This window comes from Myiozetetes cayanensis, unplaced genomic scaffold, assembly GCF_022539395.1.
Source record: "Myiozetetes cayanensis isolate MyiCay16 unplaced genomic scaffold, myiCay2020 scf16, whole genome shotgun sequence".
Classification (NCBI taxonomy): Eukaryota; Metazoa; Chordata; class Aves; order Passeriformes; family Tyrannidae; genus Myiozetetes; species Myiozetetes cayanensis.
In genome coordinates, this window is record NW_026087270.1 from 18,718,118 (window position 1) to 18,745,742 (window position 27,625).

The 27,625-nt window shown below is 39.2% G+C and overlaps 2 protein-coding genes across 7 annotated transcripts in view; one reads left to right on the plus strand and one right to left on the minus strand.

Moving 5' to 3' along the window:
- The window catches only part of DUS2 (dihydrouridine synthase 2), a 48,047-nt gene that overhangs the window by 16,206 nt on the left and 4,216 nt on the right, over positions 1-27,625 (minus strand). Inside the window, exons 1-16 of one of the 6 annotated variants that reach the window (XM_050311106.1) lie at positions 23,950-23,972; positions 23,472-23,611; positions 22,709-22,754; positions 21,088-21,179; positions 20,096-20,139; positions 19,214-19,274; positions 18,763-18,810; positions 16,879-16,944; positions 15,846-15,916; positions 15,274-15,360; positions 14,994-15,162; positions 13,903-14,024; positions 11,098-11,241; positions 10,641-10,728; positions 9,944-10,017; positions 8,197-8,700 (exon numbers count right to left, since the gene is read on the minus strand). In XM_050311106.1, the coding sequence (XP_050167063.1) occupies positions 8,463-8,700; positions 9,944-10,017; positions 10,641-10,728; positions 11,098-11,241; positions 13,903-14,024; positions 14,994-15,162; positions 15,274-15,360; positions 15,846-15,916; positions 16,879-16,944; positions 18,763-18,810; positions 19,214-19,274; positions 20,096-20,139; positions 21,088-21,179; positions 22,709-22,754; positions 23,472-23,594 (1,473 nt within the window). In that variant the 5' untranslated portion in view covers positions 23,595-23,611; positions 23,950-23,972 and the 3' untranslated portion in view covers positions 8,197-8,462. The other 5 variants (XM_050311107.1, XM_050311103.1, XM_050311104.1 and 2 more) reach the window with 5 other exon arrangements.
- On the plus strand, positions 23,637-26,348 carry DDX28 (DEAD-box helicase 28). The gene has a single exon (XM_050311658.1). The coding sequence runs from the start codon at positions 23,637-23,639 to the stop codon at positions 25,686-25,688; it is 2,052 nt and encodes a 683-aa protein (XP_050167615.1). The 3' UTR covers positions 25,689-26,348.

Consider the following 27,625-nt stretch of genomic DNA (forward strand, 5'->3'; position numbering starts at 1 on the left):
CGGAATCTATTTTTAGACACTGTGTTAAGTTTCATTCACTTTTGATAATATGAATTTTCCTTTTGTGGAGTTATGTTTTGTTTATAGCTTAGAAATTGTGTGTGAGATCTCACAGGATGACCTTTAAAATAAACCAAGCTTAACATCTTGATCTCCACAGTGGCGTGGGAGTCTAAAGATGTGGTTGAAGATACCTGTTTCTCGTTAGAAGGAAACTAATGACAGATCATGCCACTTCCTCACTTATCAAGGAAGATCCTCTTGGTGCTAGTTTTATGTTAAACTACAGCAGTTCACCATGCACTGGTGTTGTATTTCCAATACACAAACACAAGTTGTTGACAGAGCTCAATACTGTACATTGTTCATTAAATAATCTATACAAATTCATAGAATAAATTTAACTGGTCTGCAAAATACCGAGCAGTCAATACATGGGAAGTATACTAGATAGAAATATGCCATCTCCCAGTTCATTTCTTCAACCACAAGGAAGCATAACAGATAACTGCATGTATTGGTCAGGATCTTCTCATCACACTAATTTCCGTGCTAATTTGCACAGACATGTCAAAGAATGAAAATCAGTACATTATTTTAGGAGATCAGATACATCACAGACAGTAACAGCACAAATTCCACAGATGCCCTTATCACTGACCCTTACTCTTGATCTGGAGATACTGTACTTGAAAGGACTAAAAAGTATTTTAATTGTCCTCTTCTTTTTCTGCCACTGGTGTTTGTGCTGAGGTTGTCAACAGGATGTTTCATGCTAAGAACTGGAATGTACCCAGCAGCTCATTCTACTTTATTTAAAACATCCTCACTATCTGCATAGGTATTATTCTGAGTGCAGGCTGCTAGAGCAAAAGGCTCCCTATTCAGGTGAGTTTTCCACTTGTATAGTTTAGCAGAGGTATTCTCCCTACATTGCTGTTCTAGCCTGTCTTTACATGCCAAGCAAGGCACTGCAGGTGTTGGTTGTTGTTGTGAGGTTTTGTTGGAGCCAGCAGAAGTGGTGGCCACTCTCAGGTCTGCTCTGGTCCTGTGCTGATGCCCCTGCTAATGCCCCCCCAGTTGCAAAGTAAGTAACTAATGTAAGGAAAACCAACACTGGCACCAGTGTTGAATGCTGCCAGCTGTGCACTATGGACCTCAAGGAAGAAGTACTTGTACTGTGTAATGAGCTCTACCTACAGAAACAATCTTTGCAAAACAAAAATAGGAAGACAAGAGATGCACTTTTTTGTCATTCCAGCTAAATGCCTTCTTGAATGGAAGTCAATACCTGCACAATACTGCTCAGGTGCAACAGCTAAATCCCAAACTGATTTTAGTTCACCCAAGGAAACGGCTTGCAAGGGAAAATCGAGGATTAATAAGGTGACTATTTATGGTCAGATAAAGGCTGGTCAGCTTGACATGCCTACTCAAAATACTGAGATGGAAGAAAAAAATGATATTTACAAAAGCTAACTTTAGCTTTGTGAGGCTAAGAAAACAACTCAGCAGAAACTATTGTGAATTACCATTTGAAAACCCCCTCTTCCCTACCCACACTGACCTGAGTGAAGAGTAGCCTCAATATAAGATTAGCTTTGTCAGTATCCCAAAATCTGTTAAAAAGCTGCAGACAGATTCTTCTCTAAGGGCTGAGGTGTGTTTAGTGAAAGTCAGTTGAAGTCACAGTCACAGTCCATAGAAATTACTAATGCAAGAAGAAAGACAGTTAGCTGTTTTCTGTGAGTTTAGGATCCGTGTCAGTACAATGGCACTGTGCATGTGGGGTTCTGAAGTACAGGGGAAGTGAGAAGGGTGAATCGTGTGGGTGAAATGTTCTCTCTGAACAGGTGATCCAGTGAATTCACAGGCTGGGCTGAGAGTACACAATAGGAATGAGGCAGTGATAGGTGAAGATATGAGATGTTTTCTAACAGGATGAGGTTAGCTCTTCCTTTCATGAAAATACATCAACCTTTTCTGTAAAACCTCCTCTTCATCTAAAATTTTTTTATTTTTTAATTAAGAAGTATGAAGACAATAACGAAGTGGAGGTAGATCAAATCTGTTTGTCTTCAGTGTGCTTCTCTGCTAAATTAAATGGAAACTCTATTCCCCAGTCATACTTTGAGCTGTGTTTGCTTCTGTGGCATAAGGCATCATTTTAAATAAATGCTGTGTTACACATTTTGTCTCTAACAAAGAATTGAGAATCGTCCTACAGACTCCCAAGAGTTAAAATACTGAATACGAACAAGAAGAAGGCGGGTAAATGCTAAATCTACTGTGCTGTACCAGTACTACTGTATAGAAAGACATTAGTGACTAGTTTTCTTTTTTTCTTTTCTTTTCTATTTATCCCTTAACCCAGCATTGCTGTCATTACAGGACATGCACACTCTCAAGTCATGCTGCCTAGTCTTGCACGTCACCCATACTAGTGAGCAAACTGATTTTACACTGCAACATTTGCCATGCTGATAAAACTTAATGGGAGAGAAGGTAATTTATTACATCACTATTAATTCAGTATTCACAATGCAATATTTCTATAGCCTAGGGGCTATAAACTTTCTAAGAACTACAACTGTATTCCATGTTCAGGCAGAGCAAAATATGAGTTGCTATTAGTTGTAATAAGTGAATGTCACAGGGCAGCACAGTAGACTAGAATTACCATGCCACTTACATGACAGGTAGGCACCTGTAACTAATTGTACAGTGACTTACTGGCTTAATCCTGCAGTCTCAATATTCCACCTCTCTGAAATCATATCATTCTGATGCCCTTGTGAACACTCCATCTTCCATTCATTCCCACATAAATATCTGAACACCCAATGTTCAATTAACTTCTGAAAAAAACCCAAATCCTTACAAAAACCCCTTTTGTATGCCAATCAGGGGAAATAAATGTACACTTCTGCTTGAGTGAAACTGTCTCATAGTGTTTTTAACACTCTTCAGATCTCGTGGGTTTTGTGGTTCATATAGGTACCTCTTTTTAGATGTGTTTACTTCTGTTCTGCTTGGTGTTCAGGATTTGGCTCTATTTCAGCACAGAAGAAAACAATGACAATGGTTTCAGCTATTAAACTTTTTGTTGCCTGGGATTTCTATATGAGTATGTAACTAGAACAGATACACAGAGATGGCCAGGAAATTTGCCTTAGATTTTATAACGATTCAGAAAGCTAATGAAACAGTAAACTACAATAAAAAAAAGTTTTTGCTACCAGAGAAACGTAAAGAAAAAAGCAGTAGTTAATTTCCTAAGTAAATAAGCATACACTGAATCAAATAAGGTAAGTCACCAAGAAGCTTCCCAATGAAATTTGATTAGAGCCTGATTTTTTTTTTAACTCAAAAAGATAATCTTTTCCAACACTGGAAATTTAAAAAGTCAAAAACATACTAGCTTTTATTTTAATATCTTTGTAACTCTCACTTTTCTCAGACCACAATGAGGGAAACCACTTTATTAGTTTCTGCTTAAGAAGTCTGACATAAAGCTCTCTGACCAACTGCTAACAATCCTTGCTGACACCTGTGCGCAGACACTGGCAAGTACACAGGCATGCATGGCACATGCAGCAGCCTAACACTGCATAGATAAGTTTGCAAAGCAACAGAAAACAGGACTAGGAAATGTAGCATGTTTATACAGTTTTAAAACAGCTAAAAAGTTAAAGATCTGTATTCAAATCCAGTTCTGTCAGCTCTGTGCAATAATCAAAAATCCACATTCACAATTATACATAGATTATATTATTTTCATTTTCACAACGACATAAGCATTAAAAATGTATGGAGCTTATCAAGGAAAATTAAGTTAAAATTAGTAAAGTGTCAGATCTGTACTACTCTCTAAGCTCTGTAAACTCTCTTTTTACTCTGTAAACTCTTGTAACAAGAGGATATCTCTCAGACAGCAATTTTCCAAAAATGAAAAACAGAGACTCTTCCACCATGCCAGGGCAAAGGAAAAGTATTTATTTATTTAACTAATAGATATTTAACAGCAGATTCACATTAACTCCTGTAATAGTTTCTTGTGGGAGCTAAGTGAACACCACAAGTGATGTATATTTTTAAGCCTCTCTCATAAAAGCCACTGAGGTTAGTGCTCCTTTGAGCACGGATGACTGAACTAGATTCCCTCTGGAGCTCAGCAATTCTTCTCCTTAACTGGCCTAGGCAACTTGTTTAACAATACATAAGACACTCCCTCCTCAACAAAGACTTGCTCTTCATGTTTAGCTTTTAATGTTTTTCATCAGCTTTGTCATTAGCAACTCTGAATAAAAGCCTCAAACACTGGCCTCCTGCACTGTGGTACAGATGGAACTTAAGCCTTCCAGGCCACCTCATTGACATGTCTTGACTTGGAGTCCAAATATAAGCAAACTCCTGTTTAATAAAGCAACTGCTCCCATTATGCTAAGCTCCTAGGTTTGATTAAAGAAGTAGTAATAAAAAGCTTTTGTAAATTAAGATTTCTTTCTAGTTAACACCTGTTTGGAACCTCTTGCAATCTTGCCATGTTTGAAAAGAATGTTCTTCTGCAGGTCATCATTATCATGGCTAGGCTTCACGAACGAAGATTTGAGAAGGGCTCGCAAGTAAAAACCAAACAACATCCTACCTCCCCCTCCTTCCCCAGAAGCCCAAGGCATGCTCATCCTTTGAATCACTGAGCAGCTGAGCTGACATGCGGTTCACTTGCCAGTTTTTGAAACTGCAGTACAGAGGAACTCTAGGATTTTGATATTCAGACTCTGTATTTGAACCGCCAACATTTAACATCACATTCCAGGGCGGGGATGGGCTCAGAGCCCAGGACATTCCAAAAAGCATTCCAACCATCAAGGCCCTGGAGGTAGATAGCCCCATAGTGAGTGCATCCATGCTAAAGGCTAGTAAAAATATCTCTGCATTCCCATTCAGGTTTCTAGTAATCAGAGTACATGCAGGCTACAGGGAGGACAAGCTACAGTTCTGCCAACAGCCAGGGACCATACTTTGGCAGGCATCATTACAAATACTTTCTGCAGCATCAGCATCAAGTAAAAAATAAAACTGCTTTTTTATTATAGTGAAACATTTTCACTAAGCAAATACTTAAAATAGAGCACAGTTCTGATCAATATTGACCAAGTACCCTATTCACACCACATTAAAATTGAGAAAAAAACATCTGAAAAATGAGGTTAAATATCCTCCAACCCAACTGTGGTCTCAATTGCCACCCTATGCAAGAATGCAGAAGTGCAATGGCTGGATTGTTAAATACTGCAGAAGTCGGCATATTTTTCGTGAGAAAAATAAAAAATTGCCACCTTCTGTTTATGGTAAGTACAGCAGAGAAGAGAAGCACAGGAGAAACTAATACAGAGACACCAGCGTAGTTTGCTCTTTAAAAGTAATGTGAATAGAACAATTTCTAGAAGGAAAGCAATGGTCACTGAAGAAATTACTTTAAAATCAGTGCTGAAAAGGGAACAGACGTGATAAATGCAATTATTCTATCTGGTTAGGGTGAATTGAATGATTGAAGTAGAATAAGTCATTGCACATTCGCTGCAACAGATTTAAGAGGAATGAAAGTATGTAACAGAAGGTCATTAAATCACAACATTCTGACACGCACATAAGACGTACACAATTGCCACTTTTCTTTGGTTCTTTTTGAGACTGATAAGGAGTGTCAAACATTTTATGCTTCTTAGCCACTTGCCAGAATTTACAGTCCTTCTATATTTAGCACTGAAAGTTCATTCCAACAGAGTGACTCCTCACTCTCACTTTTACAGGCTCTGTTTGTCCTATCCATAACTACAGCACAGACAACTCTATTACTGTGTACAGCCAGTGCAGTGAGCTAAACATTGGCAACCACGTAATAATTTCAGGAAGGATTTGAAAACATGCACTTATCAGAAAACAGAAACATCCCCCCCAAATTTTAGCACCCGTTTGATTTAATATAAATACAATATATACACTTGGCAGACTTGTGTTAACACAGCATTTGTTTCAGCTCATAGTGAACTACGTAGCTAGTGTTATCCAACTCTCTCCATCAACCAAACCATGATTTGATGGTAAAGCACCTACATGCTGGGTACTCATACAACCTTTGTTTACGTATCAAACTTCAATTACAGTTCCACGTGAATTTTTGACAGCATGCTGCAGAAATCTACTCAGCTGTTCAAATAAACCCAAGATTTCCACATTCTCAAGCACCACTGGAACACCTGGCTCTTGCCATAATCCTGTGCTCTGAATTGCATTAAGACACTTGCTGGAAGGAAACAATACAAAAAGTCTTTGTAGGCTGTACCTCACTAAGGAGGCAGGAGGATGAGTATTCACATCATATGACAAAATATGAGGAGAAAAAAAAAGGTACAAGTACTGTTACGAGGGCCTTCACTCCCAATCCATTGTAACTTCCACCAATCCATAGTAACTGCTGCCATACAAGTTTACACTGTATTTAGGCACCATCACCTATAATATCCAAAGATTCAATTTTCTTTTTACACAGACAATGACGACAAGAGACAAAGCCAGATTCTTCTAAGTGGCAGGAAAGAGGCAATGGGCACAAATTGAAACACAGGATATTCTATGCAGAAGAAGAAAAAGAACTCCCTTTTGTTTATTATAAGGGTGCTCAAACACCAGAACAGGTTGCCAAGAGAGGTTGTGGAGTCTCAGTCCTGGAAAATGCACGAAACCCAGTTAGACACAGTCCTGGGAAACTTGCTCCAGTTCACCCTTCTTTGAGCATGGGGTTTGGACCAGATTATCTTCAGCGGTCCTTTCTTTCTACACCCAAACATTCTATGATTCTATTATATTAGACCTTGCAAGTCACACTGCACCTAACAACAACTTTTTCTCTATTTTGATGGCCCCAAACAGTTCTGACAAAAACAAAATACCCAGATAGAACTCACAATAGGAAAATTGCTACATCTGAAATTTCTGATTAATACTGCAAATTCTTTTGCTGCTTTGGAGTAGCGCTTAAGTTATATCAAGTGTAACTGCATTTACTGCAATGTCCAAAATGGACATGAAAAACTTTCTTCTTCTTAGACTGCATACATTTACTATAAATTACTCTGACGTGAACAGCAGACATTTTCTCTCTGAATACACAACTACTTAATTTCACAACTCTGAACTGGTGAGATACTGTTCTTCCTTTTTAAAATAATAATTTAGTGTTGGCACTATTAATTGAGGAAAAGATTCAAAATTTTATACAGGAAGAGTATTTCTGAACAACATCCAAATTAATTATATTTTGTACAGTTTTATAGAAAGTACTTTAGAGATCATAGCATGATATATTCCTGTCATTTTGTTTTCAGACCAGAACTGATAATCTCACGATCCCTCATGCTGTTAAGGGAAACTAAACCACTGTTTCAATAAGTTGTTAGTAACTGAAATCCCTGAATTCTTCTGGCATTCTTTTGGGGATTCAGAACTCTAATTTAAATGAGACAAGCTCAGCTGGATTGCCATGAATCAGACTGGGTCTGTATCCTCTCTTGGCATATAGCATGTACTTATACTTTACTTTAGTAGGAAGTTGTGATGGTGGAAAATGAAGAAGAGAACATGTATCTTTGATTGAGACCAACAGCTAATTACTGAGACAAACAAGGTCACATTTCAGAAAAATACAAGGCCATATTTGGATGCCCATTATTGCAAGTAATATACTTGTAGACATTTACAAGGACTTTCAAGTTGAAAACAATAAAACATCTTGAAAGTGCCTTCCTTCAACAAATTCATGGCTACTAGACTTGGTTTTAATTCCCCAGTGGAAAGGCATGATTGTAATACTGCAGACCAGGAAAGGATGGTTAATTCCACTGTCATGTTTCTGAAGGGAAAAATGTAGTTGAAATTATGAAAGAAGAATGTTATTTTAATGCTTAATGTTAAAATTTTTAAGTTCTTCTCTCTGCAAAAACTTTTTCTTGATAGCTGATGGGTGTAAACAAAGCTTGCAAGACATGCATAAAACTCATTGTTTTCCTACATTAATTTTCCTAACTACATAGTTGCATAACGAATCCATCTGCTTATGGATGATATATTAATACATTGCTTACCAGCACACCATAGACTTCCTAAAAACAAGTAATAAAACCAGTGACAAAATTGCTTTAAAAATACCTGATATTTGAAAAAAATTTATTATTTGGGATAACTTTCTCCATGTTCTTTAAAGTCAAGTTCCTAATTTATCCTGTCTGAAAGGCACCATAGTGACATAGTGAGTGGTGAACAGTAAACATCTCATTGACATTTTTCATACCTGGGGAATTTATCTGTCTCTGAGAGAATCCAAATGAAATGTGAACAACAAGATGTACAAATAGGAGCTAATTTGTAACTGCATAGGCATGAAACCTCTAATTTCCATGCTATCGTGGCATCTTAGGCACATTCCTGTCAGAAGTTTCTTCAATAAAATTAGCTTTTTTATGGGAAGGTTCAGCAAGATCTTCTCCATGGTCTCTGTTATTCAATCGCTCCTGGTCTTCCCTCTTGCGTTTGTTAATCAGGTGATTTTCTCCCTCACACAGCTTTCCCTCTGGGACACCCAATGTTCTCAGACAGACAATAGCTGCAGCCTGTTCTGCTAGTTTCTTGGACTTGTCCCTGAAGAGCAAGCAGACAGAGCACAGGTAAAAGCAGAAAATGAAGTCTCTACACTGCCAAGAGAATTTCCTGTCTCTGATGCAACATCATAAACAAAACAGCACTCGTAGTCATCTCATAGCAGAAGAACAAAATAGGTCAGTTCCAGAAATTATTTGAATCTTGCTAGGTGTCAAGTGTTGATGCATCACTCCTGATGTAATATTCCTTGAAAATCTGTTTCTATCAGGTCTTGTGTCTCAAACACTCTTCATTTCAAAGGTACTAAGTCAACATGTGTTTGGCCCAAGTGGTTGCACTCCTCAGAAAGTTAACTTTTACAAATCTGATCACTAAACAAAACTAACTGAGTTACGAAGGATCACTTTTCTTGAAAGAGACTCATACTTCAATATACGTTGGCAGGTGAACAAGCTTATTGATGCTGACAAAAGTAGGAACTGTCCCATAATAATAATAAAAATTCTATCATTTCTGGGAGGTACTGTAGATCACCCATTTGTGAGATTCAGTATTGGAAAACATTTTCTTCTCAAAGTTTCATATCAGCTTAGCTTAACTTCCCAAAGTCTCTGAACAGAAAGACTGCAAGGTAGCAATTGTTGTGTGCATTTGTCCTCTAAAATGTTCAATGCTGAGCTCTAACTCTGCAGTTAAATCAAGATCAACTTAGGTGTAAATACCTCAAGTCAACTCCAGTATTAATGGATGATTGTACAAAATAGCGTCATGAAACTTTAGAGCAGCCCTGGATGTAACTGCTAATTAACCGTGATCCCCGAGAAGCCACTCCTCTCTTTCACTAGGTGTAGACACTTAATCCTGACTTCTTTTTGGGAATGGATCTGCTGTGGTGGCTGAAGACACTCCCTCCCCCAACATTCCCCTCTGTATCCTTTGGTTAATTTCTGAACTCAACACATACAGAACTAAACTGTGTCACCTATTTGCACCCCTTCCAATAGAACTTGTGGACTAACACACGAAATTAATTAAAATCGGTAATAATTTACTTGATTATGCTAATGCTTACTTCCTCTTGTCACATTCAATTCTCAGAAATTTTTAAACCTTTCTCCCTCCTAGGGGTAGCTTTAGAACATAGTTTTTAGTTGACCTATATCAAAGTCCACTGGAATAGACCAGAGTGCCCTTTTATTGCAAGTTTTTTAATATTACAAGTATTTTAAGCAACATTTCAGAAACAAAAATCCAGCTGGAAAAACCATTAAGGACAGCTTACCACAGAGTTGATTGGTATTTTCGCTCAGCTACTGTCACTACTGAACAGAATAATCTATCCAATGGTCTTTGAACCTGTGGGGAAAAAAAAAATTAAAAGGGAGGGGGGTATCAAAAAGCAGTCATGTCATTTACAGAAGAAACAACATCATCAAGATTCTTTGATAAGTGTAGAGGCAAGAACAAATAATATCTTTAAAATTACTCTAATTCACACCACAAATTTAACCTTACATATTTAACAGTAAAATATAAGAAACTGTCCAAACTGCAAATATTTTGCTTTGCCAAAAAAAAAAAAAAAATCAAATAATGTCCCCATCTAACAAAAAAGTTGCTCCTGTCCTACCCATAACTGTGTACAACAACAGAGAAAACATTCTGAGTCTAAATTCTTTACTTTGCAGTAGTAGTAAAAGAAAGTCAGTCATGGGCTCCTATATAATGACCTGTAGTACAGCAACTCCTTTCACACATGAATCAAAACCAGATGGAAGGTTTGACTTTTAATTTTTTATTTTCTAATAAAATAAGATACTATTTTCATGCCTATGAGTGTTACCATTTCTGAAGCTGCTTCCGCAAAGAGCTATGCCAGACTGGGAAGCAGAATTTCCTCGCTAACTTGAGTCCTAAAATACCTAATTTTATAGACAAGGCAGAGGAAGAGTTTTTAAAGGGTTTCTTCATTGACTCACAGTTTCATAAACAGGCTGAGGATGCTTTTCTTTCCTACACCATTCCAGAAGATACATTTTTGGAGTAATCTGTGGTGGATACTCTCGCCTAGACAGAAAAATTTGTGGTCAACAACTGTGCACAAAGTTCTATTTTAAAGCAGACAGTGCTGTTTATTATATTACTTCTACCAGTTATTTGAGGTTTAACTTTACAACTCAAATTATGAGAAAAATGCTGCTTCCGAATTAGACAACTCAGGTAACAGAAAGCCTGGAACTAAAGAACATCTTGTAACAGCCAAATAGCACAGGAAGAGTGGTGACTATGTAATGATGTACACATATTGCCCCATAAAAATTCACTCAGTAAGTGCTGTTTTGCAAATAATTATTTTCAAAAACTGTCAGGCACTGTCAAACTCACAGTTGCTACTCACAGATGCAAGACAGTGAAAAACTTAATTTGTGTGCTTACTTGTCAAATCTAACAGCCATTTTTATTACATCCGGATCATCCATTTGGTCATCTTCATCTTGTGTCTCAGTTTCTAAAGACATTTTCTTTGCTTCAAAAATAGCTGTTGTTTCTTCATAGAAGTCACCCATTTCAAAGACTTCACTATTCAAACAGAATTCCTTTGTATTAGAGATCAGTTTATGAATTTTTGTATCACATTATGGTAGAGAACACCAAATATAGAAATCAATTGCAATTATAGAGAGTATATGTGTATGGAGAATCAAATGAAAGCGTGACTGTATTCTGCACAGTGACATTATATAGCTTCTCTTTCAATTCTTATCAGACAATGTTGTGATACAAGCAGAAAAAGAATGTTCTAATTTCCATCACTACATATGCAATTTGCAGCCTGAAGGTCAAGGCAGAATCAATCGGAAATGCAGGTCTTGCAGTGTTCAAGTTATTAGCTCAATCAATAACTTGCAGGTGGATGAATTGGCAAAAAACATCTCCGTGTGACTCCTGGTGCATCAGCTCCACAAGGGCAATATGAGCAAAAAGTAGGAAAGAGATTCTTCTTCTAATTATAGTATTTTAAAATACCATAAGCAATAAACACTATAACATCCAAACCCCTCAAAATCTCAGATTTTCTGGCATCAGAATAATATTCACAAGTGTAAACGTAAGGGAGGAAGCCATCAGGATTTGGGTCAAAGGCACGATTCTTAAGTCCTTTTAAATTTTGAATCCATGGCAAGCTGGATCTACTTTGTAAAACTGAGACTATTAATTTTCTGCAGATAGTAACAGGAATAAAACCTGTAGTACAAGAAAACTGTTCAAAGGGCTGTTCAATGGCAAAATGAATTCTGGCCACAAAGCCATCTCCAATGCTCCAAGTGGAAAAGCAAAGAAGCTGAATGAACAATGTTAACTTTCACTTCTAAGGGAAGGCAATTTATTATGTACTGGTATGTAAATGTTTAGTCCAAAATGCAGCCCCTGTTCTCTTGCATTCAGTACTGAGGTTAAACCTCGCATGGCTGTAACATGCCCTCACCACCAGGGGAGAGTACCATTTTTGTCTGAAGATGCACAGGTGCATTTTAAGTAACAGAATGTTCTTCAGCTATCTGGACATGAAATAAGCTATTCAGAACAGGGTTTAAAGGACTGAGTCTGCTGACAAAAAGCAGTGTGTCTCTCTCTCCCCCTCTCATACACACTGCTTAAGCCAGTTTTGAAGTTGATATTGCCTTACATGCACAAAAACTGACAAAGTTCAATTTTGGAAGTTCCTAAAGAATTGTTACGCACAGCACATAAACCCAAAAGTTTTACACTACATCTCTATCCAGCGTTTATGTGTATAAACTGTGACACCTCTAATTACCTGTTTAAAGGCTTGACTCTCACTTTACAATTTCTTTTCTTTACATACTATGAACTACTGTTAATGCACCACCCTTTTGGCTAGGAATTATATGAAGTTGTAAAAGATTGTTTCAGTTTCAATCTATATTATGTGTCTTTTTTCCAAATTACAAATCTATACTCAAAATAGATAATGTCTTACCATACTAAAAAGTTTTCAACTCTCCACATTGCCAAAGTGAAAAGTAACTTGCAAAGTTTAAATGTTGTTCCTGGATTCCACTGCTCCTTTATGACTAATGAATGATAGCTCTTTTTATATACGAAATACAAATTCCCTTTATTACATTAAAATGTAATAATCATGGACAGAAGTATTTATAGGAAGCCAAAATTAGTAAAAGGCAATAAACCGGCTAAAGGATTGCAGGCATTTCTATTAATTTTGAAGATGAAGAGAATGCTGATTATGGTTTACAAGAAAACAATAAATTACATTATTACAAATATTTACAAAATATTTCAAGCTTTCAACATTTCTATCCATTTTCATACACGTAAGGTATCAAACAGTTTCAGAGTGTTTATAATATAAAGAGCCTCTTCCCCTCCATTCCATCAGAAGGATAATTATATCACACTACATGGATACGACACATGCAAGCTCAGACCTTTATTTTGTTCAGTTTGGGATGGCTCCAAACCTTAATTCCCCTAATTCTGTGTGAATTCTTTAATTGCATGCGTATTTTATGGTTTCTCACAAAGTTTTCCTTCTTCCCTTTCTGTCCCCCTGCTTTGAGAAATTTCAGCCAGACTGTTTCAGATATCTAGGATGACAAGACTCATTAAAGTTACTATATTTCCTCAAAAAAGCTGTCGTTATTCATTAATATATTCCAGGTATGAAAACCAGCACAAAAGAAATACACTGAAGTATCATATGGACAACCTTCATATATTATTTTGAGTTTATCTCTAAGAGTTAATTTAAAATAAACATGTGGCTGTAAATATTCCAGTAACATTAAAACCTCCACATGCAAGAGGGAAAATTAAAACAAATAAATATCCTTGGAAGGAGAAAAGCTCCACACTATTAACCTCCAGACTGACACTGGAGAATGCTGAAACTTTTCTTGATCAGTTAATGCAAATATTGAATTTGTCTGTCACTCAATGAAGCACCAATCAAATTAGTATTTTAGTTGAAATTAGTTTAATATTTTAGGGTAAAGATTTAACATCTGAGCATGAAGGACACCTAGAAAATTTACTGTGTTATTTCCCATCTCACTAACTGCAGATTTTTGTTTGTCCATTTTTGGGGGTTTTGCAACTTCTTCTGAAGATATGAAATGCCAGGGAGTGCTACAGACAGAGAAGTGATGTGCAAGTTTAAGAGTGAGTACAATTCCTGTGTCTGAAGTACAAGCTTACCAGATCTCCTGGGTGGACTGTGCAGCATGTAGCTTCTTACCCTGAGCAGTTTCCAACTGTTCTCTTAACATCTGACACAAACAGTATTTTGTGTTGGTGTAGTGATTATCATATCTCACTGCCTGAAGGAGAGAGACAAAGTATTTAAAAACACACCGAACAAATTTATCTTCTATTTTGCTCATGTCTCTTGATAACTTTCAAAATCATTTTTGAAAGGCAAACCACAAGGCAATCTCCTCGATAACATATTCAACACTACTATGAATGTGACTATAATCTGATTATTTTGGCATGACTTCAGGAACAAAAATTCAACTTATTCATATACTCACGAAGACAGAGTTGACAAGCTGACATCACCAACAAGCAATGCACCGTTATTGTAGTTAAGTAACTGGTTAATGGCAAGTTCAAATTTTTAAAAACTAAATAATTTTGAATTGGTGACATGATCAAAGCTACAGATTTCTGATTAATTTCTTATTACATCCTTTAAAATAATGTCTTTTGAATAACAGATAAAACTTTATATATCAGGTGACTCAGCTAAGGGAGCTACAGTACTACAATACAGCATTACTTTATTGGCAAATCATTCCCTTTGCTTCTTTGCTGTGAATAATTATTGACAATATTTGTGAAAAGTAATTAATTTCTAAAAATGAATCTAGCAGAAACTATTTCATATTCCTTCACTTTTCTGTTCAGTACTGTATGCTATATATAATAATCTGTTCAATTTGTACATCTGTAACTTCAAAAGAGTTGGTCTACATATTTTTAAAAAATTCTAGACATTTTTAGATAGCCTTGTAAATGTCATTAATGTTCCCAAGAAACTAGGGCTAAAAAGCAAGAAAAGAATGATCAGGAAAAACTGAATACAGATTTCTGAACTTTTGTTTTCTGAACAAAGTGAAACAGAGGAAGCAGTGGTTGATTTGCAAGACTCATGTCATATGCACTAAGTTAAAATATCCCCAAACTAAGTCTTTGAAATGACAAGGAGTTAATGACACTCTAGGAAGATCTGGATTAACAATTCTAAACAATGTTAACAACAAGTAAGATCTTAAAAAAACCCCTACATATTTAAGGTAATCTTGCATGACATCCTTCAAGGGGAAAAACCCCTCTTTTCTGAAGATAGATGGGTTCCACATGGCAGCACGAGCTATCATCACTGATGAGGCAGCTGTTGCTTTCCGGAAGGTCTCTATGTCCATATATTCTTTGATGAAGTCATGAGATCCTCCACTAAAAAATAAAAACACTGTTTTAATTAATCATGGATCTTTTTTCCTGCACTTGCAAATCTTAAGTTAGGTACAGGCATCTGGCCATAACAAGCTAATTTGTCCAACTTACTTTGCTATGACTGGAATGGAGACAGCTTCAGATATGGCCTTGATCACATCACAGTGGACAGGGTGCTGAGGCCTTTCCTCCTTCTTCCTGTCCAACAAACAAAAGAAAGACAAGACCAAAGATTTCCTGTGGAATTTGCAAATCTCTAAATCACAGCAGATATGACACGAGGAGTACTGGGATATACTTGTTTCCACTTATTTATCTCATATATTTGATATAATTTCCTGCTGTTTCTTTAAATGCAAAATAATTATTTCCTATCAATCAAAAACATTTTAAGACATTGTTACTGTAATTCCATATCCAGATAAGCAGTATTTTTTAGATATAGAGTGTGCAGATAATTTTTGTTTTATTTGCTCTTTGAGACAAAAATTTTCAGAAAACAGCAGCAAAGCAGTACAATTCCCTAATTGGTGGCCTGACTTTCTACAACATCAATTCAGTTAACGGCTGAAATCAGAACCATATGCTACATCTAGCATGTAGAGGATACTCTAGTCATATCATACTCTGTTCATTACCAAACTAAAAAAAATCTAACTATTTCTTGCCTAAAATCAATTTACCTTCCATGGACTGCAATGGCAGCAATACCAGTTTTTTCTATTCTCTTCACCAGATTCACAGTATCTTCAACCTGAGGTATAAGACAGAATGACAAGATTTTAATTCAGAGCAGAAGGAACAACTATCATGCAGTCATTGTACAGACAAATGCTGGAAGTCTTTTCTTTCCTAAAGAGGGATGTGATTCCTGTATTTCATCAGTAACACCCAACACACATAACCATTTAATATATACTTCAATTAAAGAACTACATACTATGCCAAAAATAAGAATCCATTTTCAGTGCCTCCTTGAAACCACAGATTGCAAACTTTCTCATATCAGCAGGTTTACAGACTGTCATTTGAAAATTATATAGAACATTTGATTATCAAGTTCTCTCTAATGACTACTCAGTAAATTGCAATTAAAATGCTTTTCAGTATGAGGATACCTTCTGAAATCAACATAACATGCAATCACACATCTATAAACATGTAGGAAATTAAACTGAAAAAAAAAAAAAAAATCCAGTAAGGAAACTACATGACCTGTAAAAAAACTCTGGAAAAGGGGGGAAACATCCTGTACAAGAAAGAATCTGTAACTCCATTGGTTGTTCTAACTGCAAGAAAAGCAAAACGGTTTAGAAAAAAAAAATTAATCTGAAAAATCAGAAAAGAATCATCTCTTGCCTGCCCTGGGTGAAAAACAGGAATTAACAGCATCTACTGGCTGCTCAAGGGGTGATGTTCTACACCCTCTTGTACAATTTAAAAATTACTTAGTTGAAAAATTTTGAAGATAAAAGCCTCTGTGTCCTTGCATATCATGGAATCTGACAAGCTCACAATCACGGTCTCCATACATCTGCGGGTCAGATAATCCTTTAGGCTGGGAGAGCATTCCAAACAGAAATTATAATTCCAAGCGCTGTTTCACAACAGCAGGCCTAAGATGACAACATATGAGAACGCACATATTATAACTGATACAAAATCACCAAAATAAACAACAACTAAACACTTCAGCATAATGATTTATGTTCTTACTGAGGGCAAAATGCGGATTTTGCAGGTTACTGGTTTACAAACTCCTTTAACAAGGGTAGTCAATATCTGGAAAAAGGAAGAAAAAGACAAAAATGTGATCACAGCAGTGACATTACTAAAGCTCTCTTGAAGACAAAAGAAATTAGAACAATGTAACGCTACTTAGTATTCTTCTATAAAAAAACCTCACATGCTAGACAGACACATTCAATCTGTAATTGAAAATATCATTTTATCCAATAGATATAAAACCAATTTCTAGCCTAAGCCATTTCTATTTCCACTTCATCTTTTTTTTCAACTTTTTTCAATTTACAGAGCAATTAACTGCTGCTGGAGTTTCAACGCTGCTTTTAGTATGAGGTGACCTGTGAAATCCAATAATTTCAAAATAGAGTGCAAAGGTTTTTCATTTTCATGCAACTGTTTTCACCATCACCTTATATTCCAGTTTACAGTTTCTCATAAAAACTAAATTATTATTCTCATAATAACTAAATTGTTATTTAAAAATAAGAAAGCCTTCAAAATGGAAAAAAAATCTAGGGAATATCAAGCAACACCATTGAGTCTTCTTAAGGAAAGCAAACTGAATTCCATGCTTAACACAAAGCACATTTTATTCATTACAACAAACTTGGAACAATCAGACAAAGGAGTGGTTGTTAGTCTAATCATTTAAGAACTGAGCTATGGAAAGAATCTCCTTTTCACACCTTGAATCTAAGTCCAACAGACCTCACTTAAAAGTGCCATGTAATGGCCTATACATGTTTAAATCACTGTATGACTATACAGTAACTGGTATCAGAAATCCAACAGGTCTCTAAATAAAGGAGTGGAAGCCAGCTGATCCTGACTGTTATTAGAAAGAAAAAGTTCTTTTCAAACTGTTTTTCTCAGATATTATCATGCATGTTATTCTTATATAAAATGGATGGAACTGCAGACAAATGCTTTCAGGGTGGGGTATCCTATGAACTTGAATTTTGTTTAATATTATTACACTTATTAGGTTCCCAATACAGATATGAGCTGCTATAGCTGCACTCAAGTTCTTGCACTTAAAACAGCTGGCAATTTCTGTCACCTTGCACTGTCTATTCAAACCTTTCCCCAGTAGTGTTCTCTCAAAATAAACAGCAGCATTCAAGAAAATGACCTAAAAAAACCCTTAGTATTTTCAAGTTGTACTCTTTAGCATATAAATCAAACTAAAATGACATAATTTTCAAACATTGTCACTATGTTTTTCTTACAGTAGCATCATAAGCAAATCTTAGAAGTTTTCAGTGTCAGCCTCATTAAAGATTCCAATGTGAGAACCAAATCACTTTTAATCACATGGTAGGCTTGATTTAGAGCTGTAGTTTCAGTTGTCTTTTGCAGGCTATGAGTTTAGTTATCCCTCTGCAGTTTGCTAAGAGTAATTTTAATGCCTAAGATTTTGCTGCCTATTAACATCTTCAATTGAAAAGAACAATTCCAAACTTTTGGGCATCAAGTTTCCCACTTTCCTGAAGATCAGAACAAAATGTAATGGTTGTAGAGGGGAAGGGAAGCTGTTAGCAATCATATTTACAACTGCCTCTCATTCCTGTGAAAAATATTTTTGCAATATTTAGTTCTAGCTTGCTCAATAGTTTCCTCCCAGTTCCCACTCCGAAATTTTTTTTCTTTCAGCTTTCATCACCTTATGCTTCACAAATTACCTTTTTATTCTGGATGGTATCACCCACGTTATTTAATTCATGGAAAACCATATAGGCCTCAAAAAAATTGGCTCAGAAAAATTTGTCTTCTAAGCAACTCAATCACTCTTCCAGTAGAGCACAGTGCACAATACTTTCCAAGGCAGTTCAAAAGCCACAAGGTGATACTCACAGACTCTATTTTGTCAGGATCAGATAGCAGTGCTGCTCCCATACCTCCCTGGGAAAATATACAGAAAGTGTTATGCACTAGGCAAATACATTTTTCAACCCAATTATTTTCCCTAGTAGCAGACCAGCACAAAAGTGTAATGTTATATTAAGGAGTGGGGGGAGAAATAAAAGAAGGAAAAAGCGGCAAAATCTAAAATACAGGAGCATTTGTGAAAACTTTGGGGCAACATTTGCTAGAACCATTTCAGAATAAATAAGCAGTAATTCAGGGCACCAATTTGCTCTCATTACTTTATGGAGCAGACAGGATTTCAAAAAGCTATTTTTAGCAACTGTAATCATCCAGTTTCTCCTCCCTCATTAAGTGACACCTGTACAGATTTACTGGTATGTATTCCATACCTCCAAGAAAGAAAAAGCTTATTTGAGAGTAATCAAAATCCACTTGCCTTAGTAGAGTATTCTTTTGGACATCCCATGTTGATATCAATACCAGCCACATCACTCTCTCTGAAAGAGAAAAAGGAAACAAATATTTTTCAGCATATTAGAACAAGAATCAGGAAACAGGTATCTTTCCAGGTAACTTGTTCCATCATTATTAAGGTTTAAATGAGAACTTAAGGTAGTTCTTATTTGAATTTCTGAATTTTTAGCTTCTCATTTATCTAACTTGCATACATACATTTTAACAGTGATCTGAAGATCAGTCTTTCCACCAGTTTAATTACCAGTGCTGTGCAGAAGCTGCAAGTACTCATCTTAAATACACTTATATAGGATTAAGCATATATAGTATATACAGTATATGTAAGTGTATATATAAGTATATCCATCACTCATCCACCACTGTCGCTAAAGCAAGTCCTACTGAAACTTCCATCTACTTAAAATTAAGGCTTCAAAACACCTTTTTGAGAGCCCCTTTTCATTTCTACACAATGCATTATTATAGGCTTCAAACCACAAACAGTAGGAGACATTTTCAGACATACTGATCTGACTTGGCAGCTGTGCAATACCCAGGGGAACTTTCATGTTAGGGAGATCAAGGACACACTCACACTAGCAAAAAGCCATCAATACCAGTACAGAATTTATGCAGCTGCTGCTTTGAGCAAGTATTATTTTAAGTAGAAGCTGCAGTTACATCGTTATACCACTGGCCTTCTCAGAAGCTGCACTTCATTGTGCAGCTCCTACAGAACTTCTCCTGATTCTGTGAAGACCCACTTTTAACCTCTCAATTGTAAAAAACTGTCTTCCACAATAATTCCTCTGAACAAAAAATCCCAAATAAACCCACGTTGGAAATGAGAAGGACAACTTACACAAGCTTAGCTACTGCCAGGGCTCTCTCAGCATCTGCTGAACCCTGTTGGTAGAACAAGAAGATTTATAATTACAAAGTATCACAAATTACTAAAAAAAAATTAAGTGCTCACTTGCACATGTGTACAACTATCTTTGCTCTACCATTTAGTATAGACAGAGACTCACTCACAGCATACTGGACAGTTAAAATATTTAGCTAAAGCATGGACTAGACTCAGCCACTAAATGATAAAAGGTGATGCAAAAAAAAGGATTCTAAGAGGTCTGTCCATCTCCTTTACCTACAGCAATATCAAATGTTCTTAGCCCATCAGCACTAGATACGTATTTTCCATGTTCTTAAGAAGCTCCACTAATAACAATTCTATAGCCTCTAGCAACCGATTTCAGGGCTACCATTACCACTGAAAAAGGTCTTTTCAGTATCTAACACAGTCCACACTTCTCCTTCCCTCCAATCCCATCATTTCCTGTCCTAGACGAAGTGGTCTCTAAGAGCAAATTAATATCTTTCTCTCTCCAACAGCCTTTAATCCATTTGTGCAATGCTAGTACACACGTTAATCCTCTCTTATCTTTACTAAACAATGCTATTTCTTTCAGCCTTTCCAGTGAGAGTGTTTCAAAGGACAGTGCAAGATTTAAATGTGATCAAACATCAGCATAATTTATTTTTGGCATCTATGTTTGGAAAAAAATCAAAGATACCTATTACAAAAACAAGCTGCTGTCACAGAGTACAGAATTCATCTTAATCATCTCTTCTGAAAACAGCTGTAAGGAGAGCTTACAACGTAGCATCTCCTTGAATATGTAATAACAGATTAGAAATACTGCAACACACTTGGTGCGAAAGTTTACCTCCACCTGCAGCATCAAGAAATTGCCAGTCTGCAACACAGGGAAGTGCTTTAGACTTAGATCAACATGTTACTAGCACTGCCTTGTTTATCCGTGTTGTTAGCAGAGTACCTGCTTGGTTTCTTACCATCTGAAAGACAACACGTTTCCTCTCCCTTTCACAAGTTCTGAAAACAACTCTTTCATTAGGTGCAACAAAGTCCACCGTTTCAAGCACTTCTGTGTGAAATGAGAAATGATAAAACAGAGAAAATTATATACAAATGTAAACATAAAAGTCATAGGACTATGTAATTTGTATATAAATGAAATGCTACCAAAGAGATCTTCCATGAAGAGCAGAACTAATGGCACCCTGCCTTCTATATGTCCTTGCAGTATATTTTTTGCACATTGCTGTTTCTCTCCCAAAGTGCTCCCTAATCACCCCTCAGCCTTGGACATCAGCACCGGAATAAGTCCACTGATGACTCACCAAGATTGAACCTAATAGTACTATTTTTGGGAAGGGGCAGGAGGAGAGAGTAGACCTGCAGTGAATTTCTGTTCCCCAACAGGGACACTACAAACAACTGTTTCTATGCCACTCAGGCAGGGAGGTCTCAAGATATAATTTTAAGAATTTGCAGTGACAATCATGTTAAACCAAGTCTAGTCCACGCACCTCAAGTTAGTAAACAAATGATGAAGAGTGAAATCCTGTATATGTTGCTTCCTTATTGCATTAGACTTGAAGGTGTGTATATTATAATGTCACACGCAGCTAACATTTAAAAAGACTCTTTCTCTCTTGCCATCCGAACAAATTTGTTCCCTGGACATTATCAAACTTTTTAAAAAAATTAAAAGGCTTTGTATCTAATATTAATAGTTTTATTCAGGAAATTGGATTTTATTTTAGCACAGACACTTGTAAAATTTCTTAAAAAAAAAAAAAAACCAAACACCACAAAACAACAACAAAAACAACCCTAGAGGTTTTTACTGTTTATTTTCTATTATAATAGCATATGAAGGCAGTAGAGAGGTTGGAGTCAGTATGTAGATACAGAATTGAGGAAGATTAGGAAGCTTATCTGTTAATTACAATTGTAGTCTTTGTCTTTCCACATAAAATAGAAAGCTTTAACATTTTAAACATTGCACAACAACTTTAAAGTCCAGTTTATTCCAGCTACTAGTTTCTTTCACCTGCTGCCAGAAAGAACAATGCTGAAACATTAGTAATGGATTTCCAACATTAATCCCATTTTTCTTAAGAAAAAGAGAAATACACCATTCCAGGAGGTGAAATTACAGCTCTCCATTTTAGAAGGCAAATACTTGCACACCCAGTGACCTGACTCCTGTCAAAAAGTTCAAACAGAAAACTCATTGAATCCTTGTAATAAACTAAGCCAATGGTGGAGAGGACCCTGGGTTAGGACTCTTAAAATAACAAACTGTCTGTTACTAATCCATTAGCTATGGCTTCCAAAAATGTTTATGGTTTTCCTGAGGAACACTAACTGAACTACTGAAATTCCTTTAGAAGGGAAACTGAAAGTCTGAAGCTGTAGAGCAGCAGACAGGTCCAGGGTAGTACTTCAAAAGCTTACTTTAAGTCCCTAGACACAGTTTAGAGAGATTAGATGTTCTGGTACATCACTGTAATCACTAGAAGAATACTTCAGAGAAGTAATTATCTTTTCTCTTGATTAGAAAAAAAGACTGCTTACAGGTATTATTAAAAGAAATGCTATACTTGCCATTTATAACCCTCTTACACTGCAGCATCTTTATGTCAATCAGCTCCTGAGAAGGAAGGATAAAAAAATCTCAGTGAGTTGAAGTGTTTCAGCCAGCAAGCTCTAAAAAGTTGCCCATTTAATAATTAATTATCTAGAGAGACCAAATATAGAAAGAGAAAGCAAATTAAAACAAGAGTTTAATATACAACACGCTGAAGTTTCAAAATATAGACAGAACATAAGAACGTAAGAGTATTGAATTACAGAACAGTTTAGGCTGGAAGTACTTTAAGTTACAGATCCTACCAATAGGATCTGCAGCAAACTGGGATCTCAATTTCAGCCAGCTTTGAGAAAAGCGGTTAAGCAAGAAGGACTGCAGTGCCGTGAGGGGATATATATGGATGTACAAAACTAATCAGGTGAGACAGAAGATCAGTCTAAAACTTCTATCAAAGTTCTGACTCTGCTCCAAAAAAATATCAAAATAGAAAAAAAAACCCAACAAAACCCAAATAACAGTACAATGTGAGGAAATTCTTACGGTGTTTTGTCTAAATGAACTGAGAGTATTGAATAGGCTTAAAATATAGATTTGCCATAGCTTGAGAACTCTCAAAGAGAAATGCCTTAAAGCCATAAAGATTCTTCTTTCCCCAATTTTTTGAATCGACAAATATGTGCAAAAAGAACAAGCGCTACAATAAACAAAGTCTAGTTTTGCTTTTCTTAATAATAATGTTGAGCAGATAAGACTGACTCATCTGCTCATCCTCCATACCTCACAGTACACGATATCAGCACCATAGTCCAGGGCAAGAAGACGCATTGGCAGGGTTCCCACTCGTACCATTGGAGCCAGGATCTTCTTTCCTCTAAAACACAGGGGTGGGTTCACCGTCATTCCTGTGGCGGTACTACCTGAAAGAGAAAGCCAAGGACAGCCATGGAACGTCGATTTACTACCGGCAAAACGCCCAGATCTGTCCTTTGGCGGGAACGGGCCGGGGGTGCCCCGTCGTACCCGACAGGGCTCCCTTGGCAGCCAGGTCGGCCGCTCACCCAGCAGTCAGGGAGCCCAGCGGAACCAGGAGATGCTCCCCGCCACACGAGCTCTTTCCCCCGAGCGAGGGGCGCCGGGTCGTCTCCGCCAGAGCCCCCCAGGGCCGCGTTTGCTCCCGCGGGGGCAGCTCTCAGGCGACAGAGGGAAAAGGCGAACCGACCCCACCGCCTCCGCGGCACCGCCCGCCGCGCTCAACCTTCTCGCGTGGCTCCGCCGCGGCTCCGCTGGGCGGGGAGTACCGAGGGCAGCGGCTCTTCCACGGCGTCATCGGGCAGCGCCGCCACCCCACGTGGGGTAGTCGCGATGGCGCTGGGCCGGGGCGGGACGGCGGCAGCGCTCCCGCTGCTGCTGCCGCGGCGGCCCGCGGGCACCAGGGCGGCGGCGGCGGGCGCGGAGCCCCCCGAGGCCGTGGTGCGCATCCCCTGGGCCCTGCGGGTGCGCCTGCAGCGGGGGGCGCAGCGCCGGCGGCGCGGGCACGGGGAGGTAGCGACGGTAGCGCCTTCCGGAAGGCTGCTGCTGCGGAGCCGGCGGCCGGAGCTGAGCCAGCCGCGCTGGCAGACAGTGGGGCGCTGGGAGCAGCCGCCACTGGTGTCGGCGGGCTGGAAGCACAGGAAGGCGTGCGGGGATTACTTCCAGCTGGAGCCCTCACAGGAGGCGGCTCCCGCGCTGCAGGCGCCACCGGCCGAGGCGGGGCAGGGCCCGACATTCGCCGAGCTGGGGCTGCAGCCGGCGCTGCTGGCCGGGCTGGAGCGGCTCTCCATCGGCCGCCCCACGGCCGTGCAGCGCCTCGCCATCCCCGCGCTGCGCCGCGGCCGCAGCGCCCTGTGCGCCGCCGAGACCGGCAGCGGGAAGACCCTCGCGTACCTCCTGCCGCTGCTGGACGGACTGCTCGGCCGCCCTGAGGGGCCGGCGGCACCGGCAGAGCCGGCGGCGCCCCGCGGGCTGGTGGTGGTGCCGTCGCGGGAGCTGGCGGCTCAGGTGGGCGCGGTGGCGGCCGCGCTGTGCGCGCCCGCAGGCCTGGCGGTGCGCGGTCTCACGGGCGGAGGGGCGGCGGGAGGGCTGCGCAGGCAGCTGCGGGCGCCGCCGCCGGGCCCCGCCGTGCTCCTCGGCACCCCCGGGGCGCTGCGGGAGGCGCTGCGCCGGCGCTTCCTGGCCCTGGCGAGGCTGCGCTGGATGGTGCTGGACGAGGCGGACACGCTGATGGACGACTCGTTCACGGAGCTGCTGGAGGAGATCCTGGCACACGCGCCGCTGGCCGCCGGAGCCCCTGGGCCAGCCGGACCGGGGGAGGAGAGGACCCAAGTGGTGGTGGTCGGAGCCACCTTTCCCGCGGGGCTCAGGGAGACGCTGGCGAAGTTCATAGACGTTGGCCGGTTTGTCACTCTCACCACCCAGAGCCTGCACCGCCTGCCGCCTCACGTCCAGCAGAAGTTCATCCGCCTCAAAGGCCGGGACAAACTACGCGAGCTGCTGCAGCTGTTAAAGGAGCACCCATCATCTGGCGGGGCTGTTCTTATCTTCTGCAATAGTGCCAGCACTGTGAACTGGCTGGGCTATATCCTGGATGACCACAGAATCAAGCACCTGAGGCTTCAGGGACAGATGTCTGCGGCTGCTAGAGCTGGCATCTTTGCCTCTTTCCAGAAGGGTGTTGTGTCTGTTCTTGTCTGCACTGACCTTGCCTCGCGGGGTCTGGACACCAGCAGTGTGCAGCTTGTGGTCAACTATGACTTCCCAGACACTCTGCAGGACTATCTGCACCGTGTGGGGAGAGTTGGACGGGTTGGAAGCAAGGCACTTGGAGTTGTGGTTAGTTTTGTCACCCATCGGTGGGATGTGGACTTGGTACGGAAAATAGAGACTGCAGCCCGGAAAAGGACAGGCCTCCCGGGAATGGACTCCTCCATTAATAAACCTTCACCTAAAGGAGGTTGATTCAAGTTGCCAGGCACTACTAGGTGGCCTGGTAGGGACTCACCTTGAAGTCCTTAAGGCAGAGTGAATGAGCTGCTGTGTGTAAAGTAGACTGAAAAATTGAGAATTGAGTTTCAGAACCAGGTGTTCAGGTTACCTTTGTGCACTGTTCTGGAAGCTGCAGTAGTCATTTCCATACCCATCACAACTCGTGGCTTTGCAAAAGGAAGCTAGTGAGTACCAGAATGCTTTTGGAGAAGACTGAAGAATGACCTCATCAATTGATTTGATTTTGTTGAGACTTATAACTTAAATCCAAATCAGAATGAAAGTATGCCTGTATGATATGCAGCTCTGCTACATTTCATTGCTGCCCATCACTAGCAGCTTAAAAAAAACTTAAAAATTACTACTGTGGCAGGAAAAATATTGATATAACTTTGACCTGTTTGAGACACACGTAGGAAGACTAAAGGACAAATGATGTTTGATTTTCTTGTGACGTAACAGTTTGTTCAGAGAATTCTAGACCAGATACTTTTAAAGTTCAGTGGGAATGAGAAAGCACAGTAAAGCTTGAGGCTCTTTCAAGGCCTTAATTAGCCGTTTTATGGTTGCCTTTCACTGAGAAAGGGGATCTTGCTCTATTATGTTGTATTAAATAAAATTTTAAAAGCCTTTAAGTGTTTCCTCCTCATTTTTGCTGCATGCTATAGTGACATATCTGAAACAATCCCTCATCCTTGGCCATATTGATCACCACTATTGGTCTACCCTGGCCTCCAGTCGGGAGGCTTGGAGACACACCATCTGTAATGCTGCTGCTTCTTTTGAGAACACACGCAGGATCACTCTCGAGGAGAAAAGACAACGCAGAAAGAATCGCGTCTCGTCGATACCACCTGGGGAGTCTTTCTGCTGTGCCTTCTGCAACCGGACTGGTCTATCTCGCATTGGCCTTTTTAACCATCAGTGCGCTTGTAGCAAGCGTGGGTAGAGCCCTTCTCAAATCTTCGTTCGCGAAGCCTAGCCATAATAGTGACATGTCTAGTGTCTGAACTGACAGAAAAAAAATTTTCCAAACAAAAACCCCCTAACCCCAACAAACCAAAATGTCTTCTCTTAAAGGAGTGCGTAGATTCAAGTTCCAGTGACTCACAAGTAACAGAGTGAATGCAGGATTCCGTTTGAGTGTTGTGCCATTGTTCTATTTTGCTTTCAACCAAGAGGATTGAAGTGAGACTGAAGTTATTTCATATCTACTTGCTAGTTTGTATCCATGGTAAATAATCACACAAAATAGGATTTTAGCTCTGATTTCTGTTGCAGTGTTGTATCACAACCCTTTTTTTTTGTGACTGTTTTTCCCATGCTATCAACTTTAGCCTGTGCTAAGTCTCAGACTGTAGAAATAACAAACCTGGTAAATAAAAGGATCATCAAGCATAGTACCTAAATAATTGGTTTCTGAGGAAATAATGGACTGGAGATAGTATACTAAGAGTAAGAGCTAAACAAAAAGAAAACTTGCACAGGTAATCACCTAAGGATCAGGCTACAGGACCTTTTCCTATTGTACACAAGTACTCTGCTCATTTTGCACAGTTAAGGGGCTCTCAGAGGAAGTTACAAATCAGTAAAATTATTAATACAGTTGCGGTGGTTCTCCCCCAGCTGGCCTGGGGGATTTGGGAAGAGTTCAAGTTAGCAGGAACCTTTGTTCAGGGGAGAATTACGCCCAGACCCGGAAGTTGTAACAATATGTCTTTCCGGTAAAATGTGCTGAACACAGCAAAATGTGTTTCGTGACATGCGCAGTAAGCAGAGTTATATAACACCGTTAGTGGCCAATGGAAGAATATTTATGTATGTGGGAACCAGTGGAGAGTTGACATGTGTAGCCTAAAAAGTGTATAAAAGTAGCAGACATCGTGCAATAAAGTGTTCCAGCCTCTGGA

Coding starts and splice junctions, on each gene's coding strand:
- DDX28 (XM_050311658.1), top strand. CDS start 23,637: ATGGAACGTCGATTTACTACCGGCAAAACGCCCAGATCTGTCCTTTGG.